The sequence below is a fragment of the Brachyhypopomus gauderio genome, unplaced genomic scaffold, assembly GCF_052324685.1.
Source record: "Brachyhypopomus gauderio isolate BG-103 unplaced genomic scaffold, BGAUD_0.2 sc130, whole genome shotgun sequence".
NCBI classification, from domain to species: domain Eukaryota; kingdom Metazoa; phylum Chordata; class Actinopteri; order Gymnotiformes; family Hypopomidae; genus Brachyhypopomus; species Brachyhypopomus gauderio.
Window position 1 is genome coordinate 416,492 of NW_027506951.1, and position 20,951 is coordinate 437,442.

The window sequence follows — 20,951 nt, forward strand, 5'->3', positions numbered from 1 at the left end:
ATTCCAGCACTTTTCAAACCTTTATTACTTTATTCATGTTTGCTTGTTGAAAAATATTTTCACTTGAAAATACTGACAGATCCATAAGAAAGTAGGCCTATTGCTTTATTCATTTAAGCATTAAATAATATACACTGTGTTAGGTCTTGGTTCAATAGGCTATGTGCAATCATTTTAATATGTTTTAATAAACATTGAACCAGTCCGGCCCTCGGCTTGTTCGTGTTCGTTTTTTTTAACCTCACTTGTAACAGGAATTCACTCATAATTTTCCTTCCTCACGGTGAGTGTGTAAGCAGTCCGGTGCTTAAACTTGACTTCGTTTTAATAACAGACACGTGCAATTCTGAATACATTAATAGTTTTATTTCATCAATATAAACGTAAATAAAAGGCAATATTAAGTAGGAGCTTGATTTAACATCCCAAGAGTATAAGACAAATGTGCACATATCTGGTCATGCTGCTAGCTAAGCTAGTAAACTAGCATTTAATTAACCTTTAATTAACTTGAGCTTTGATTGAAACACTTTTCCTTTTGTAAGTATCACAATATCTATAAAATTATTTTGCCCTCAAAATTCTTGAACCATGCAGAAGTTTACTTTTGACATGCTAAGAATGCGTGTCGTTGTTTTAACAGGTGAAAATGTTCTTTGCTAGCTAGCATAAGAGCTGGTGCCTCTAATTATGTATACCTAAATAATACACAGGTCTAGACTAACATTACTCAAACTGTATGTCCATTAATGAATGATATAGAAATGACATTTCAGCTAGAGCTGATTGATATGTGAATTGTGAAAACATGAGTAAGACATTTTCATGATATGTGGTAGTATTTAATGAATATGTTAAAATATTATCAGAGTATAAAAGCACAATGATTTTTTTAAACATTTCACACACTGTGCTCTACCAAATCTAGTTGGAGAGGCCTAATTATACTCTGTTTTTAATCAAAGGTGCAGTTGGGAAGTGTTTTAATACTGATATTATCTGCAATATGCTCAGAAAAGTTATATGGTAACATCTTTTTTTTTCTTTTCACAGACCTTTCAGATCCCTCCTCACATCCATCTATCCCACTATCCTTTAGCGACCCAACGGCACTTTTAAAAGCCACTCGTCTGTCTGTCTGTCTATCTATCCATCCATTCATCATCTATCTGTCTGTCTATATATCTATTTGTCTATCTCTCTATCTACTTACCTACCTACCTCTCTGTCATTCTACCTTTTTGGCTTTCCATCTGTCTGTCTGTCTGACTGCCTGGATACCATGCCAGGTTCAACCCGAAAGACCTGCCAGGCATGCAAGGCCCAAATAAATGTTGGCTGTAAACACTGCAAGCTGTGTGGGGCTTCTCAGCCCCAAAAAGTGAAATTGCAGCAGGCCAAAGACAAAATTTCAAAGGAATGGGCCCAAAAAATGTTGAAGGGAAGAAACACTGCAAAGCTTATAAATTCCACCAATCTTCTAGTAAGTATTAATAAATTAGTAAACTAATAATAACTACTCACATGGACTGTTTACATACATGGATTTTGTAATACTGCTAATATGTACTTATTGTTAACTTACAGCTCCACAAGTTTCACGTTTTGGGTTATTACCCCGTTCTTCTACTTGGGAGGAGGAAGACGGGGCAGGCCACAAATTTTGGATCAGATGTTTTTTGTCCTCAGCAGTTTTCATCTGAAATGGAGAGGACAACAATTTCAACAATTCGTTTGTTATATAAGGGTCTTTTAAAAGGCATGTTGAAATTAAGTGCATTGAATATTTCACTCACTCATTTTCTGTGTCTCTCATATCTGCTTATCAAATCAGGACGAATGAATGTTAATATGTCCTTCAAAGAACTGTAATTACTATAACATTACATTATAATAGTATGGTATTATAATAACATTATAATACTGTTTTTCTTCACTTAGTGACTCTTAATCCAGAAGCCAACCCCAACATTTCAAATGCTCCTGAGACCAACCCCAGCTCTGCACATGCTCCTGAGACCAACACCAGCTCTGCCCATACTCTTGAGACCAACATCAGCTGTTCAGATGAAGCTGAACCTACATACACCTTAAATCTTACTCCTGTTACATCTGAAGAGGAAAATTCCACAGGTGAGACCCTTGCAAGCAAAGAACACAAATGGTCCTGTCAGATGATAAAGTATTCACTATTATTACTCTTTCAATTTATTACATTGAACTGTTAATTTTTTATCACTGGAATCACTATGTTCATAAACGTTTTACGTCAAAATGCACAATTTATGTATGTCTCTTAACTAAGAGAACGCAAGTACCAAAAAATAATGCTTAACATTCACTGAATGTGTTTGTGGGTCCAGACTTCTATTTCTCTCATATAACATAATTTATTAAGGTTTCTATAAAGTAACTGAGTTAGAACATTGATGTTTGTGAAGGCTACATTAACTGGACTTTTTATCTGACATACTTACTATATGAGCAATAGGCCGACACACAATAAATAAAACATTATTTATTTTTATTTTTTAAAATAAAAAAAAATAAATCATTGTTGGTCCTGTATCGTATCTTTTCTGTTAATGGAAATAGAATAGAAGTTTGCTGATAAATTGTGCAGCACAATCTACACAATGGTCAATTACTGTAAACTTGTAAAATATATTGGTGATGTACTTGATGAAATAGACCAGGGGTGGCCAACCCGTCAGAGACCAAGAGCCACTTTTTTTACTGTGTTATGGCAAAGAGCCACATCATACATGGGCGAGCGTAAATTGTTGACTGGGGGGGTGGCGAGTCTAGATTGTTGACTGTTGTTATAAGTGTTGATTGTTGTTATAGTACTTAATAATTTAATAAAATAAGTATTATATCGTGATCGATCGATCGCCAGTAGTTGGTGAATTAGTAACTCGTGTGAGGGTGCGAAGACAGTCAAATGCGTGTTTTCCACTACGCCGGTTTTAAAAGTATTAGCGGCTTGCTAGGCTTGTAAACAAACCGCGCAGCACAAAGTTGTAGCAGTGTGTCGCCCTCAGAGCTGATGAGGTAACCGGGCCACGACACAGACCGTTAGTGCAGGTGAGAGCGCTGACCGGCTGGGGAGCCGCATGAAATCAGGCAAAGAGCCGCATGCCGCATCACTCCTGAAATAGACAAAAAGCATAGATAAAAAATCAGTGCACCTAATAAACTTGAGTGTATCAGAGTGTTTAAACATATTTCATCCTTGGCACCATGAATGAAACACAAGAGGTTTGTATTATGTATTTAACGATCATGCATTCTATGGAGCTGTAGTAAATAAAATATTTTCCTCAATTTAGTGGTTCTTAATCTGGAAGTCAAGTCCAGCTCTTCAGATGCTCCTGAGACCAGCCCCTTCTCTTCAGATGGTCCTGAGGCTAACCACAGCTCTTCAGATGCTCCTACTGAGGCCCACGGCAGCTCTTCAGATGAACTCAATCAAATTCTCTCCCCTGTTACATCTGGAAATGAGAATTCCACAGACAAGCACCCCTTCAAGAAAAGAACACGAGAAGTCATGCCAAATGGTAAATTAATAGCTTCACTATACTTTTGAAGGTTATTGCACTGAACTGTAATGTCATTATGCAATAATACGACAGACAAAACAATCAAAGATTACATTTTCACTTTCAATTTGCCTATTAAGCAATTGATTCCCGCAATGTAGACCTAGCCGTGTTTAAATATCCCATAAATTAGTGAAGTAGATGAATTAAGCGTTTGTCAAATTGTTAAACAATTAGCACCCACATCAGTACAGTTAAAACTATTTTATCACTGTAAACGAATCTAACATTTATTAGATTAGAATTTGTGTAATCATAATTTTATGCAGGTAGCTGTAATGTATTTGTATAATGTATATTCAAATAATTATTCTGACCAAGAAATTATGTTCCTTAACATTCACTGAAGGAACCAGCAGGTTCAAACTTGTAGTCTTCCCTCCTTAAACTTTATAATAGCTTGGTTGTTTTGCATTGTTTTCTATGTAGCAACTGAACAACAATGCCAGTGCAAGTGAGACAGTAGTTTCTCCAGGTTGGAACCACATGGGTGACCATGTGGTTTATTTGAGACATTAATTAATTAATTAACCCTTAATAAAATGTTGAAGTATTATATCTGCTAAAAGTATATGAATGTATTTCTGTAACAGCTCTAACTTCCAGTATGTTTTCTTTCATCTAGTGTCCAGCTCCACATTTGATCCTACTTTTCCCTGCAAGAAAAGAAGAATAAATATCAACCCAAGTGGTAAAATCATATTCTCACAATCTGGGGTTTTATTGGGTTCATCTATTTCATTGAATTGATGTATAACTGAAATTATTATTTTTACCTAGACTAGTTTATTTGATTATATTACATTCATATAAGAAGAATGTGATATTTCAGGAATATTTTCTCAGGTGCCTGAATAAATAAATAATAATAATACAAAAAAAGCTCAATAAATTATAATTTCATCAAAAGTTCATTTATTTCAGTAATTCAATTTAAAAAGTGAAACTTATATATTGTATAGATATATGACAAACATAGTGATCTATTTCAAGTGTTTATTTCTTTAATGTTGTTAATTCTGGCTTACAGTCAATGAAAACCCAAAAGTCATTACCTTAAAAATTTTAATAAGACCAATATAAGACCAATAAATTAAAAAATAATGCAGAAATGTTGGCCTACTGAAAAGTATGTACAGTATATGCACTCAACACTTGGTCAGGGCTCCTTTTGCATGAATTACTGTGTCATTGGGAGGCGTGGCATGGAGGCAATCAGCCTGTGGCACTGCTGAGGTGTTAAGGAAGCCCAGGTTGCTTTGATAGCAGCCTTCAGCTCGTCTGCATTGTTGGGTCTGGTGCCTGTCATCTTGCTCTTGACAATATCCCATAGATTCTCTATGGGGTCAGATGAGTTTGCTGGCCAATCAAGCACAGTGATACTGTGGTTACTAAACCAGGTATTGGTATTTTTGGCAGTGTGGACAACTCCTGCAGCAAAATGAAATCCACATCTATAAAGTTTTTCAGCAGAGGGAAGTGCTTTAAACTTTCTTGGTAGACGGCTGCGGTGACTTTGGTCTTGATATAACACAGTGGACTAACACAAGCAGATGATATGGTTGCCTCTCCCTCTTCGTCCAGACTCTGGGACCTTGATTTACAAATTAAATGCAAAATTTACTTTTATCTGAAAACAAGACCTTGGACCATTGAGTAGCAGTCCAGTCATTTTTGTCTGTGAACAGCCAGCTTCTTTAGCAATGACCTTTTGTGGCATATCCTCCTTGTCGAGGGTGTCAATGAGTGCCTTTTGGACATCTGTCAAGTCAGCAGTCTTCCCCATGCTAGTGCAGCCTATTGAACCAGACTAAGGGACCGCTTTAAAGGCTTTGAAAACCTTAATTTTCTGAGATAATGACTTTTGGGTTTTCATTGACTGTAAGCCATGATCATCAACATTAAAAGAAATAGATAACTATGTTTCTCTTGTGTCTATACAATATATGGCGTCCACGTTTTGCATTGAATTACTGAAATAAATCAACTTTTTGATGATATTCTAATTTATTGAGATGCACCTGTACATTACAAACATTGGATGTCTGGTAGGCTTACAGCAAAAAGGTTGGCCCTGAGTACTAGAACCACTGCATTATAGGACATTGCTTTAATTAATCTAAAAATATGACTACATACATTAACAAAGCTGGTCATAACAAAATTTGTACTGTTTGTACTTTAGAATGCCCTATCCACACTATGGCTGACAACTACCCAGTCCAAAACATTTTATCACAGAGGGTATCAAAAGAGGTGAGTGATCATTATTTCAGTGTATCATCTTTTTAATGCAAACTGAGATAAAGGGTCCTATTTTCATGATGTGTGAGGATAAACAGATGCACAGTGGAAAAAAATATATATTCCAAAATGAATGACTCATTGTCACAAATCAGGTACTTATGCAATCCAGGAACACATTAAAAGTAATTCAGCTCTGACTTAAGGCTCAATTCTACCCTGGTATAAACATGTTTAAAGCTACAGGTGTTTTAATGTTTGTGTCAGGGCTGGCTCGAATGCCGTGCCATCTACATCCACAAGGGGCACCCGAGCCAGTCCTAGACTCCAGCAACGCAATCAGCAATGATCTGTCTCACCTGTTGCCATTGCTTCTTAAGGAAGCCAGTGGAGACGGATCATTGCTGATTCGTTGTGGTTATGCCGTTACGCTCTCAGCCTCTCTCTTACTCTGTTTTGCAGCGTTTGCCTCTTTAGGTGTCTCGCCACCTATCTCTCTTATCTATCTTCTCTGTCTTTTTTCGAGTCCTCTCCTGCGTCCCTTACTGACCTCCCTCAAGTTTTCCTCAACCTGTTTACCTTCCTATCCCGTTGCTGTTTGTATGGGAAGGGTTTTTTGTTTGAATAGCCTTTTTGCTATTAGTCAGCTACTTCCCCTGACGTCCTTGTTTTGCTTTATTTCTTTTTACGCGTTGAGCAGTCCGCGTTTATTCAGGCGCTCCTTTTAGTTCTGTTATTTATTGTGGCACTTGGTTCCACCTCTCTCTCGCTCTCTCTAACGCGGTGTGTGCGTCCCTACCACCGTCGTTACAGTTTGGGACACCAAACACCCTGATGAGTTAAAATATTATGACCACAAGCCTAATACGCTGTTGACCATATGCCGCATGCCACCACATTTGCTTCATCTGTGAGTGGTCATAATGTTTTTTACTCTGAGGTGTATAAATCGTGATTTTATGAGTATTATCTTGAAACTGATGCTGTTTAGTGTTCTGTCTTTGAGATAACAATATTTGTAGCCCAGTCCTAGACTGAATTAAACCACTGTCAGGGTACCCGCGGGTCCTTAAAAAGTCTTAAAATGTCTTAAATTTAGTTTTCCATATTCAAGGCCTAAAAATGTCTTAAAATTTCTGGAATTTTATGAGGGGAGGCATTAAATAATTATAAGTGTGTGTTGTTCAGTTGTTCTGGCGCGATGTGAACTTTGCCGAATCTAGCGCTAATGCAGAAAATAACCGCTCCAGGGTCCTAGTGCTAGATTCCTAGCGTTAGAGTATACGGCCTCAACAACGTCAACAATTTTCAATCGCCAACCCCCCCCCCGTCAACAATTCTCGTTCGCCACCCCCCTCCCCGTCAACGATGTGGAACACACCTGCATCCCCGGTAATAGTATTATTTTTTCTTGTGAGAGGTATTAAAAAGGTCTTAAAAGTCATTGAATTTGAGATTTAAAAATGTGCAGATACCCTGACTGTGGTATTGTGTGCTGATTCAGCATAGTGCCTCAGAAGATCTTTTGGTGCATTTGTAGCGAGACCAGGCCAGTTACTCTGTAAGTGAAGTGTAATGAATAATTTATATTTTATCATAGGGCACAAAAGAGGTCAAAGTTCGTTGGCAGCAGTGTTCTGGATGGTATGTGAACTTTGTCATTTGTGATTTAATTCTGAAATTAAAATGTGAATGTTATGTACTTACATAAGCAAGTCACTGCAGATGTTAGAGAGGATTACAAGGCTCATTTCTATTCACATATGTGAATAGAATGTATTTTACACAATGCCTTATATTTTGTTTTCTTTTTTGCAGTGGCATCAAGTGGAAAGACACATGTGAGCCTTTCAGCAAGATATTCCCCCAGTAATAATGAATTGAAATAATACTATAAATTATTCATTTTGGTTAGTACTGTTCAATAAAGATATTTTGCAAAAAAATTAAAGTATTTACCCCACACACCTTTTCTTTACCTACATATCTTTTTAAACTTCATGTTGTATTTCTAATTGGTCTTCACTTGTAGCACCACATTCTCAGAATCAATCATGTTCACAATTTCAGTGATACACTATATTGTCTATGTTTTGGCAAAAGTAACAATCAAAAACTTTTGGTCATACAATTACCTGCAGAAAGCTCTGGGGCATTGTTAGGTCATTATCACTTCTTTTATTGATTAGTCAGTCACATGTTTACACCAGCATTAGATGTGTAATGATTTTCACTTATTCTAAAACATCATTATACTTTACAATTAATGGTTGGGTTATTTTTGTACCATGACATTGCGCAGGTTTATAGACATGGCCCCATGGACGAAATTTTGATTTACTTGGGGGGGGGGGGGGGGTGGCACAAAAGGCTTGAGAACTGCGGCGGGGGTTTCCAAAACCAGCTTTTGAAAAAGTGCTGGGGACATCATGTCCGCCCCCCCCCCCCCCCCCCCCCCCCCCCCCTTCCAAATTACTTCCTTGAATGGCCCTGTTCTATACTGGCTGTGTACTTCAACATAAACGGTAAAGTTGTGTAAAAACTCCTTAGGTGAATGGTAGTACAACAGACTCATTAAAGAATACCTCTCGGACACGACAGAGAATACACAAAAGACGAATGGGTTACCACACAGACAGTAAACAAACAAACGCATTAAAAATGAAGATACAATTAACCGGACTAATGCAAAACAGACCTGGCGAATGTAACTAACCTTACTAAAGAACGATCAGGAAACAATAACGAGACGACTCAATAAAGAGCACAAAACCAAATATATGATGATCAAGGAAACGACTAGGAACAAATCTAATAGATAAGACCAAACGCTGAATATACAACGATCAAGGAGAAAAACTAAAGGCAGATCCGATAACAAACACAGGGAACAGTACATACAAACTCTCGCCGCAGTAAATTAACCAAACTGATTTACAAGGAAGGACTGCACACGGGATATAAACCAAACACATCAATGAGTTAAAACTAAACAGTTGATCAGGACTAATAATGGGCGGCGGGATCAAGGGACGTGACAGGGGAACACTACGGAGATTCAACTAAAAACGAAACTAAGGGAAACATGAAGACCACACATAGGTTGGGGCGGAGTAGACGTTACAATCTTGCTATTTGGTTTGGTGGCAACAGATCAGTAACTTGATTGGATATAAAAGAGCATTGCAGAGAATCTTTCGGAAGTAAATAAGGAAATCATGGAGGTCTCATTATCCGGGCCAGAGGAGGAGAGGGACCGTCTGGTTTGTCATCGGAACACAAAAGGCCAGCATGCATGATGGTGTGTGTAGGGGTCTAACTGGATAAGTGCAAATGGCATTTGGCATTGGGCACATTTGGCAATGACAAATGATGTTTGATGCATTGTGAAAGGAAAAATAGGACAATGGACACCCCAAACTGTTGAGTATTCTGTTTTTATTTACATTTTTAGGGTCATAAATCATGTGACATAATTCATCATCATAATAAAATATTTTTATAAACTTGATATTTCATATAAGCTTGAAAGGTGCCTCCTACTTTATTTCTTATATAAATAATCAATGCATTCACCCTTATATGTGAATTAGTTGCTGAATTAGAGTTGTTTAAAGTGTGCAAAGTTTTGTTATTCCTGGGGGTGTTGCTGGATCCACTAGGGGTCGAATACCCAAGTCCTCTGTTGCATCACTCACTGCAGAACTCCTCACTGCCACTAGAAGCATCGACAAAAGAACTGGGAGTTTCATGAAAGCATGACACCACTGGACACCACTGGCAAATGCCAGCAGAACACTACCTTCTGGAATGCAGTGTGCCAACAGTAAAGTTTGGTGGAAGAGGGATAGTGGTTCGGGGGCGGTTTTTCAAGATTTGAGCCACTTAGTGAATGTTAATGCAATGTCATACAAAGACATTTTAGACAATTATGTGTTTCCTACTTCGTGGCAGCACTTTGGGGATCACGGATAAGATAGGAGTCATATGATCATTCCAGTATTTACCCACTTCCTCCCTGATCCCACATGGTGAATGTCAAGGCTGGAAACAGGCACATGCAGATTACATAGAGAAAAAACTGATTTTGAGGTGAGAAAGTAAATTTCTGAATCAATACTATATTTTGTTTAGTACTTATACTATTGCAGATAAAACCATATGAATTATATTACATTAAACTGTAGTTTCTCAGGTAAATTGTGATGATTTGATCATTTAAAATCACCTTGCTAATACAGCTAGTTAAACAATGGCTGACAGGGGTGGTGTGGGTTGTAACACAGCTTTACAGCAATAACCTTACATACAACTAAGAAAACTTTATTGATTTTAATTATTTTACAGAATGCCTAGTCAGTGGAAGAGAGACTGACAGTGGTGTGCCTGCAAATGTTTTTTTTTTAAAAGCATCTGATGAGATCACAAAGAAGGACAAGTCAGTCAGATCAGTTGCAAAGGCACGTGATATCTGCACACACACACACATACACACACACACACACATTGACATTGTTTATTGTTTGACCTACATGTTCTTTACACAGGTACATTGTATTAGTGTTCATTAAGCATACATATTGTTAAATAAGTTTGTTCTAGTACACTAATTTACACACACACACACACACTAGTCAATTCTCAATAATGACCTGGGCTGGTCAATCCTCAATAATGTTTATGTCTGGTGACTGGGCTGGTCAATCCTGGAGCCCCTTGAACTTCTTTGCTTTCAGGAACATTGATGTGGGGGCTAAAGTATGAGAAGGAATGCCATCCTGCTGCAGAATTTGTCCTCTTGTGGCTTGGGATGTAATGGGCAGCAAGAATGTCTTGATTATATGTATACTCATTCTGGATTGACTGACCATCATGTCTTAAAGATGAACTGTGGTTTCTCTGTACTTAGTTGAGTGGTTCTTGCCATAATCAAGTAGTAGGGGAACAGGGCTGTTCACTGTATAGAACTATGTACCAACCATACCTCTGCGCAACACATGGAGTGAAACAGCAGTTCTACAAATAAACAATGACAAGGCATAAATACTATACTTCTCCTGCACAGAATGTTTACCCATTAATATTACTTGAAGATTAATGTCATTAATGTATATTGCATGTCACGGTAGCCCCGCCCCTTCCTCGGGCTCGTGGCCGTTTTGTGTGGGTGTGTCGTCTTAGTCTCACTTGTCAACTAGTCTCGTCAAAAATACTCGTCACACCTGAGTCTCGTAATAGTCTGTCTATTTAAGCCTGCTTGTTTGTCAGTCTGGTGTTCGCTGTTAAACGTCCTGCGTGCGTGTAAGTGTTGTATGTTTGAAATGCCGAATAAGACGTTGAAACCAAAATGAAAGCGCACCTCTTCGTCATCCCTCCCGAGCTTCACCATCACAGGGCATTTTCATGGTGAATAAAAAAAGACTAAGTTCTACCATAAAGATTCAGATATAGTACCATTTATTCACAATGTAAAGCATCTTTTTTTATTGACAATTTCCAATTACATCATACAACATCATACAAAAATAACACAACATACCCAGCTGGCACACGACCGACCTTCAACGTTGAAATGTGGTTGAAATATAGTTGAAATACTGTCTGTTGTTGTTTCAACGTTGAAACAACGTTGAATCAACATTTAATGTTAAATGGTTGCGCAAATTTACAAAGAGAATAAAAAAAAATAAAATTGTTCTTTTTTCATTATGGCATACAGTTGTTTTTTTCCTCTCTCCCATGCAATTTTGAGCATCATGAACGTGAGTTTTGTGGCTTATTCAAGGTTGAATGTATGACGTTGAAACGACGTTGGCATATCAACGTTGATTCACCTTTCAAAATCGACACAAAATCCAATCACATTCGACGTTGATTCAACGTTGAAATGCCTGCTGGGTAAGGAGACAACATTGGATGGGCTCGTGCCAAAATAACCAAAAACAAGCTAAACTACCCTAAACCAAAAGAAACAACCAAAACACAGATCAATCGTCCCTAACTCCCTATTCTCTCACAAAATAGGAGAAAACAGCGACTCAAATTAATAGGCACTTACCCAAACAAAAATACAAACGAAACAACAACTTAGCAAGAGAACATGGACCTACAAAGGTCTGATTATGACTGTAACAACTCATAAGGCGCATTAAAACACCTATTTATCTCTTAGCGCCTGAAGTATGGAGTAGCAATATCTCGAATTGGCGGTAAACGAACAGACACGATTCAGAAACCTACTCTGCAAGGCCTTGGCAATGTAACATCTCGTAAGGTGCGTTAAAACACCTGTCTAGTTCTCAGTGGCAGTAGTATGGAGTAATATCTCAAATCGGCGGTACCCGAACATACACAAAACCACAATTCAAAGTTTCCAGTGGACAACCTGCAAAAGAACATGCTAGCACAAAACAAGAAATCCAGGCACGTAACACCATATTAACAAGTGAATCTCTTCATGTCATCTCTTCAATGTCATTGTCATCATCAGATGTGTCCTCCACATCTGACACTTCTTCCTCTCTGTCCTCAGACACCATATCTTGGGATGTCATTTCTCCATGAAGAGCCAAGCTGAATGATGCTTTTGTGTGATGTACTTGGGCATTCACAACACTCAATCTCTTCCTCAACATGCTGTGATATCCACAGTGTGCATCATTGCCTAAGAATTGGATGAAAAAGCAGATTAACAACGCCCCCCATACCAGGTTTTGCTGAAGCACAAATAGTCCTTCAATCAAGTTGCATACTCTTGACTACATACTACAAAAATGCTATTACTAACTGCAATGGAAACTTACTTTGGTCCAGCAGTAAGGTTTTTAGACTCTCAGCAACACTCATGATGGAGTTCAAGTGCCTCCTCATCTCCTGAACTACAATTTGCTCCTCCTCTTGCATTCTCCTGATCACCATCACTTGGTCAAAGATGGCCTTTTTTGTTCTGAGATCAGCTGTTCATAGAAAGAAATAGAAATATGTAAGCTTACAGCAAGTCAGACCTGCCAATCTGGGAATTTTTTTGAGTAGCAAATCATGGCATGGTGCAGCGCGAGGTCAGGTACATTTGCATCCGGGCAACAGGTATCAGTGAATGCATGCTCATAAAAAACAAAAACACCTCAATCCAATACTTGAGCACAAACATTTCACTCGAGCACAGAAAGTAGTCGAAGGTGATTCACATGGCGAGCGAAGACAACTATTGAATGAAAAAGGCGGTTTGAGCGTCACATGATAAACATGCACGCAGGACTTCTTGCTGTGCTCACGAGTTTCACATTTACGCTCGCAGGGGGATATTTACACATGCGAATTGCTAAAACTTAAAAAAATAATAATAAAATAAATTTTTAAAAAGTATATTTTTTGCATGTTGTTTTTGAGTCACCTAGATTTTACATTGACAACTCACAATTCCCATATCCTGCCAGTTAGTTAGTTAAGCCATCGATGGCGTTTCTTGTATTTTGAAGTGACAAATCGTAGCAGCGGAGTTTGATGTCTAAATACGCATCTGCTAAGCAAAATGTGTAAAGGTTGGCAGGTCTGGCAAGTGCTGGCTCTTCCTATTAAGCAACACAAGCAGCTGTTTAGGATGTATTTAGTATACAAATTACATTTGAGCACTGTATTGTACATGTTCTTACTGGTTGCAAGATAATTCCAGGGCCACACAAAATTTTCAGTCAAGAGAAGCTCATCAAGAGCAGGCAGAATGATGTCCGTCTGTTCACATAGCTCTTCAACAGCAGAAGATAAAGGTGCCTTTTCCTCTGCAATTTTCTGTCGCAACTTATGTCGTCTCTTGTTGCTGTCTGTGAAAGACAATATCAGTCTACTTATTCAAAGATTACTTCACCAATATCACTATTCACTTTCACTTCACTAGAGAAATAGGCTGACAATATAATGACAATAACGTTGACCTGAATTGAATTTAACTGGATATAAAGACCTGAATAACATGCGCAACAATATTAACAATTTACATGATGTTATGTTTAGTACATTACAAAAGAAAGAAAATCAGTTGGCTGAAAGAAAAAATACTAAATAATGAGCAATGATACCTGTCTGACGGTAAAGGTGATGTTTCCTCTGCATGACACTAAGGTACAGGCCCTCAATTTTCTTCTTCAGAATTACCTCCCTTGAAGCTTCACCCTCCAAACTAGAATTTGCTATTAGGAAAAAGTGACTTTAGAATAAAATATTACTGAATAAGGACACAAGATCAATATTTACTTCTGTATATTACCTTCAGGCCAGTGTTGCACCTCAGTGACCCACTGTTGGAGAACGGCATCATCAATCCTTAACTGAGCTTTGAGCTCCTCCAGCTTAAGCTGATCATCTGCCATTCTCTGGACAGCCTTTAATATTACCAAATCATATCACCAAACATTTTCCAGTATTCAGTAACATTTTAAAAGCGGTAATAACAGTTCCAGTCACTTAAATGGGGTACCTTAGCATATCTTTGGGCCAATATTTTGTCCATGTTGCTCATTTTCTTTTTGTTCCACCCCATTGCCAGAACTGTGAGCATGTCTGTTCTTCCTGTAAACATTTGACTTCGTTATAATTTCAATGGCTGTGTATCACAAAAACATGTGATGGGTTTATTGTATACCAAAAAGTATTAATACTTACCACCTTTAGACATGTATTTTGTGGAGATAGCAGCCCTGGACAGGAAGCTATTTACCTAACATACATTTAAATGTCAGTAATGTTTAATTATCATGCTCAAACTATCAAGTCTACACTTAAGCAGCTACATAAATAATCTTTAACTGCTCCACTTCCTCACCAATGGTATTGCCAGCGCCAGCCCATTTCAACTGTTACAGTTTTTGAGAAATCTTGGGAATATTTTTCAAATTGATTTGAAATTCATATTTTGGTTTGTTTAGCCAACAGTTTTCACATAGCTTTTGAGAGTTTATACAACCTTTGCTTACCTCACATGTCCAGGAGTGTGCTTTGGCATGCATCACTGAAAGAAGTGGATGCATCTCCAATAGTCCCTGCAGTTCAGAGCACTTATTGGAGACCTTTTCCAAATATGGATAATACTTGCATGCCACATCTGAACAGAAAAAGGAAACATTTGAGGGGGACAGTTCCTTCTGCAGATACAGAGGGTAAGCAAAAATCTCCCCTCTGAACATATTCAGTGCTCTCAAAAGCACCCCATGCCGGCACACGGCGATTTCCAGCCCCTCCTCATCAATTTTTGAGGCAGATTTCCCAGAATTCTCTTTTGCAGCTGTCCACTGAGATGAGCCGCACATTCCTTTCCCAGGAGTCTATAATTACATAAAACAGCACAAAAATGCAAGGTTTAGAAAAGAAAACGAATGTGTTACATACAAATTTATTTAAACAGATCAATGAACACAAAATATCAATACAAAAAAAACGTTACAGTGTACATTTACATGTTTGGTTGCCTGCTGGATGTGAGCAACAAAAGTTGACACATCCTCATCTCTGGCCAGGAAGGTGCCATCAAAAAGTCCCTTTGTGGCACTTCTGCACAATAGAAAAAGCTAGATTTCTGTAACGCTACAAACATGAACAGCTTTTGAAACATGTGTTCTGTTTGAAAAAATAAGTATTCTCAGCACAACTTCATACCCTGATGCATTCTTAAATCGGTATAATTTTCGATTTCCATCCACTGATACAGCATGCATTTGTGGTGAGCCTGCTGTACACCGGAAGGGCTCAACTTTCAACAGTTTGTCCACCTCATGCTGCGCGTAGCACCACTCTAGAAACGACCGCTGAAATGTGTCACCGCAAATTTTTCCAGTCTTGCAAAATAACAGAAAAAACACAAAGTTGAAGAACTAATTGTACACATACATTTCATTACATGTAATTAAAAAATACTTCAACACATTGTGTACCACACATTATACACCACACTGACGGCCAGAGTACAGCACAGTTTGATGACTTCCCAGCTCTAGCAAGAATAGCAAGACTATCAGGGCATCCACGTCCAGAGTTCCTTACCTCAAAATATAACAAGAACCAACAACACATTTTAACCTGTAAATGGGCATGTAAAAAAACTCATGTGGGTATTTTTCACCCCAACCAAGGTTGCATACCTTCTATGCACAAATTAGAGAATACTGTAAAATGCAAGATAAATGTATTCTACAGAAATAGATTCTGCTTGATAAGACCATCTGGAGCTACAATGACCCTTTGTGGATAAGACTGGCCCTGATCTACAACAAAGAAATATGATGCATGCTTACTCTGCCAAAAGACTTTGTTCTTTCATCAAGCATTCCAATAAATGCTTGACGAGAAAGCCCAGGAGCCAGCTGCTTCAGATCCTGGAAAGACTGGAACAGGTCTACATGGAAGATGGTCTGGTGGTTGATGGTAGCAGGCCAATATCCACATTGTACTAGTTCTTCTAGTTCAGTGGTCCAGTTTTTCATGCACTGAGAACAGCTCAGTGTTGGCAAATTTAGTTGGTACCGTCCTGAAATCAAAGCGACGTGTAAGCAGTATGAATTCAGTCTTTTGCATTTAATTGAACTGAATCAAGTTCTTACCATTAATTCCAACAAGGATGACGTTTTTGCCACAGGTCAGCTTTAGCTGACTGGGAGAACAGGTACACTGTTGAGGTAGACGAAGGGGCAACAGTCGAACTAAATCATAGAAGAAAAAACATTTATGGCAACAAAATTAATCAGAGCTGAGAAAATGGATGGCAAACACATTCCACAACTATTTAAAAGAATTTAAAACCTTCATGCTTTATCTGGTATGACCCATCATTCTGAATGATCATGTTCGGGGCTAAGGGTTGATAGAATCCCTCATACATGGCTTCTCTGTTGTGGAGGATGTGCTGATGTATTTTTGTATCGCAGGAACTGCACATGAACTGTCTTGGCAAACAATCTCTGCACCTCACAACAGATGTGTTTTGCAAGCAGATGTCACAGATATAGGTGTCTGTGTGTTCTGCGATAAATATGTTTTTAACCATGGCTGATCTAGAAGCCTTCCACTTCTCTGAGCTTTGAGCTTGCCGTTCAGCCCAACTTAGTGGCACAGTGCCCTTCTCTTGTGGAGCAATGTCCCTGAGAAGGTCTTGCAGCTCATTAAATTCTTGAGCACTATCTGTAAATGTAAGACAAAAATATTACTAAATTATTAAATGTGTGACTAACAGTTATGTATGTATAATCTGTGTAACAGATTTCTACTGACCATAATGTGTTGACTCAGGCTGCTGAAATACTGGTTCAGCCACTTCAGAACTGCTCCTTTTACCTGAGTTTGGAACAAAAAGCAATGTGAGACCAAGATACATTTTCATTATTCAACTATCAGAAGTTAATTCAAATTTGGAGACCAAAAAGAACATTTATTACGTATAGTCGAGTTATGAGTCTTTGGGGGAAATTTGGCAATAATTTGTCCTGAATTATCCCTCTGTCTCCACCTAACACAACCAGATACTGTCACATCCAGCCCCTCCCTCCTCCCTGGCCCTGCCCAACTTCCCCGTTCCCAGGATTTCTCCTTCTGTCTGTCACGCCCCTGTCTTTAGTGCCCGCACCTGAGTCTCGTTAACCTCCCCTGTCTCAGTGTATTTAATCCCCGTGGTGTTTTACTCCCGTGTCGGTCTTTGTTTGTTATCAAAATGCGATTTGGTTTAAGCCTGGTTTACACTTGATGCGGCGCGTGGGTCCGGGAGGCGAAAATAACGTAATCGCGGTGGCTTCGCCCGTGTGCAATTGCCTCGCGCGCTGTCGATTCACGAGGTCGTGCACCTCTCGAATTTTGTAAGTTCGCGCGCGCCGCGTCTCGGCGCAATGAGAACAGTCATGTTTGCAGGGTTCATACACCTATACAAGGTGGAATTCAAGCACTTGTACGTCACTTTCAAGGTCTATTTCAATAATTCCCAGCACGTTATTGAATTAAATATTTATACATATACTCTAAATGATTCGAAATAATTCGCTTTTTTATCACATTATTTAATGTTATTATTTATTTAAAGTTCGCGCGCGCCGCGTCTCGGCGCAATGAGAACAGTCATGTTTGCAGGGTTCATACACCAATACAAGGTGGAGTTCAAGCACTTGTATGTCACTTTCAAGGTCCATTTCAATAATTCCCAGCACGTTATTGAATTAAATATTTATACATATACTCTAAATGATTCGAAATAATTCGCTTTTTTATCACATTATTTAATGTTATTATTTATTTAAAGTTCGCGCGCGCCGCATCTCGGCGCAATGAGAACAGTCATGTTTGCAGGGTTCATACACCTATACAAGGTGGAATTCAAGCACTTGTATGTCACTTTCAAGGTCCATTTCAATAATTCCCAGCACGTTATTGAATTAAATATTTATACATATACTCTAAATGATTCGAAATAATTCGCTTTTTTATCACATTATTTAATGTTATTATTTATTTAAAGTTCGCGCGCGCCGCGTCTCGGCGCAATGAGAACAGTCATGTTTGCAGGGTTCATACACCTATAGCTACAAGGTGGAATTCAAGCACTTGTACGTCACTTTCAAGGTCCATTTCAATAATTCCCAGCACGTTATTGAATTAAATATTTATACTCTAAATGATTCGAAATAATTCGCTTTTTTATCACATTATTTAATGGATATTTATTTTCTTCACGTTCTCTCATGTTTCGTCCTGGAATTACAAGAGGCTCGTATTTGTTAACGTAATACAAGAGAATTGTTCAGTCAGACAGATATTTGTTGTGAAACGAAGTAGTTACAATTTCAAGCCTTTTCAAATACTTTAGCCTAAATTCCAGCACTTTTCAAACCTGAAACACAAAACAACATTAAAATTGGTCAGGTAAAAGTTCATTCCCCTGTATTTGAGGGGTGTTTTTTTATACTACTAGGCCTACACATCGTTTCGGACAACACTGCAAAGAATGTGACACGGCAAGATTAAACGCTTCCGCCGTTCGCGGAGGTTAACGAGGTGTGCGGAGTCGCTCACTCGTGAAAGTATAAACCTAGATTGAATCTATTGTTGAATAAACCTGCAAAATATTTGGAATTATTCTGGATTCATTACACAGTAAAAAACAAAACAAATTAACGTGCTGCTGTTCAGAGAGACACTACATTTCTGTATTTTAATCTTAATTTATCGTGGTTCACATCGATATCGGGATATCCAACAACGTTATCGCACATCGCAATTCTAGTCCATATCGTGCACCCCTACCACATATCATGAAAATGTCTTACTCATGTTTTCACAATTCACATATCAATCAGCTCTAGCTGAAATGTCATTTCTATATCATTCATTATGTTGGGAATTTTCTTCTCTGGACCCAGACGGGCCCCAACACCGCCCCGATGAACCGACTGGTTTTTGACTGAGTGGTCCAAGCAAAGTCTTGACAACAAAAGATCTTTTAAAATGATTTATATAGAATATAATTGAATGCAATATAATAGAAGTATACGTGGTACAAACTCTTCAGTGCACTGGTGCTAGTTGCCTAGAAATCTACCTAACCCAAGTGGATCTCAGCAGTGTCCAAGCGAAAAGCCTGTCGTCCTGGGCGATGTCCTTTCTTTCATACTCTCTGTCCATAAGTTTCGATTTGTTAAGTTTCGATAACTCCCCAATCCTGGCTGCTCTCCATGGAAATTCACCTGCTCCTCTTCTCCCAGCCTGTGTGCCTGGTTATCTAAAAACTGCTTGCTACACATCATGCACTGAATAGGCCCCTTCTGTTCTCCTCAAGGCCACTAAGGCCTCCTTACTCCTGCTTTCCCACAGTCTCCCTGAAAAACACTAAATTGACACATCAAGTTATTAGCCTTTAATTTTCTTTTTTTCTTACAATTAATGAACATACAGTTTGAGTAATGTTAGTCTAGACCTGTGTATTATTTAGGTATACATAATTAGAGGCACCAGCTCTTATGCTAGCTAGCAAAGAACATTTTCACCTGTTAAAACGACACGCATTCTTAGCATGTCAAAAGTAAACTTCTACATGGTTCAAGAATTTTGAGGGCAAAATAATTTTATAGATATTGTGATACTTACAAAAGGAAAAGTGTTTAAATCAAAGCTCAAGTTAATTAAAGGTTAATTAAATGCTAGTTTAATAGCTTAGCTAGCAGCATGACCAGATCTGCGCACATTTGTCTTGGGATACTCTTGGGATGTTAAATCAAGCTCCTACTTAATATTGCCTTTTATTTAAGTTTATATTGATGAAACAAAACTGTTAATGTATTCAAAATTGCACGTGTCTGTTATTAAAACGAAGTCAAGTTTAAGCACCGGACTGCTTACACACTCACCGTGAGGAAGGAAAAGTGCGCTGATTCTGTGTCCAGTGGCTCGGGCGGAAGTGCACACAGTCCGACAGCTGGGGGGCGCTCACTTTCACTTCAATGCATTAGCTTTCATAAATGAGGCTGGATGGAATGTAGTGCCCTAAATTAGACCCTCCCCTAAACAATCTTTGCTTCAAAACCTTGATATCGTTGCGAACTATACAGTAAGAGTCTTTGTCTGAGCACATTCTTGTTAACTAAACACATAGCCTATATATGTTGGGATGTTTCCATACGTGGTCTATTATGAGTGAATTCCTGTTACAAGTGAGGTTAAAAAAACGAACATGAACAAGCCGAGGGCCAGACTGGTTCAATGTTTATTAAAACATATTAAAATGATTGCACATAGCCTATTGAACCAAGACCTAACACAGTGTATAATATTTAATGCTTAAATGAATAAAGCAATATTTTCTTATGGATCTGTCAGTAATTTCAAGTCAAAATATTTTTCAACAAGCAAACATGAATAAAGTAATAAAGGTTTGAAAAGTGCTGGAATTTAAGCTAAAGTACTTGAAAATGCTTGAAATTGTAACTACTTCGTTTCACAACAAATAGCTGTCTGACTGAACAGTTCTCTTGTATTACTGTGACGCTGGGTGCGAGGCGAAGGACGAGACACAGATCCTTGCTTTAGCAAACGTCACGTTTATTGACTACAACTATTGCGCAATACAGCGCACGTAAAACA

The 20,951-nt window shown here is 38.4% G+C and overlaps 1 protein-coding gene and 1 long non-coding RNA gene across 2 annotated transcripts; one reads left to right on the forward strand and one right to left on the reverse strand.

The window, feature by feature from the left end:
• The first annotated feature begins 808 nt into the window (after positions 1-808).
• On the forward strand, positions 809-7,719 carry LOC143499019 (uncharacterized). Its single transcript, XM_076993959.1, has 7 exons — positions 809-812; positions 1,942-2,133; positions 3,333-3,560; positions 4,228-4,293; positions 5,788-5,858; positions 7,447-7,490; positions 7,665-7,719. Exons 1-7 carry the CDS (start codon positions 809-811, stop codon positions 7,717-7,719), a joined length of 660 nt encoding a protein of 219 aa, XP_076850074.1.
• A 5,840-nt stretch (positions 7,720-13,559) lies between these two features.
• LOC143499012 (uncharacterized) lies at positions 13,560-14,444 on the reverse strand. The gene is made up of 4 exons (XR_013126039.1): positions 14,320-14,444; positions 14,110-14,224; positions 13,922-14,032; positions 13,560-13,666 (listed from the first exon to the last, which is right to left on the reverse strand). It is a non-coding gene; the product is annotated as an uncharacterized LOC143499012 (long non-coding RNA).
• Between the last annotated feature and the right edge of the window lie 6,507 nt (positions 14,445-20,951).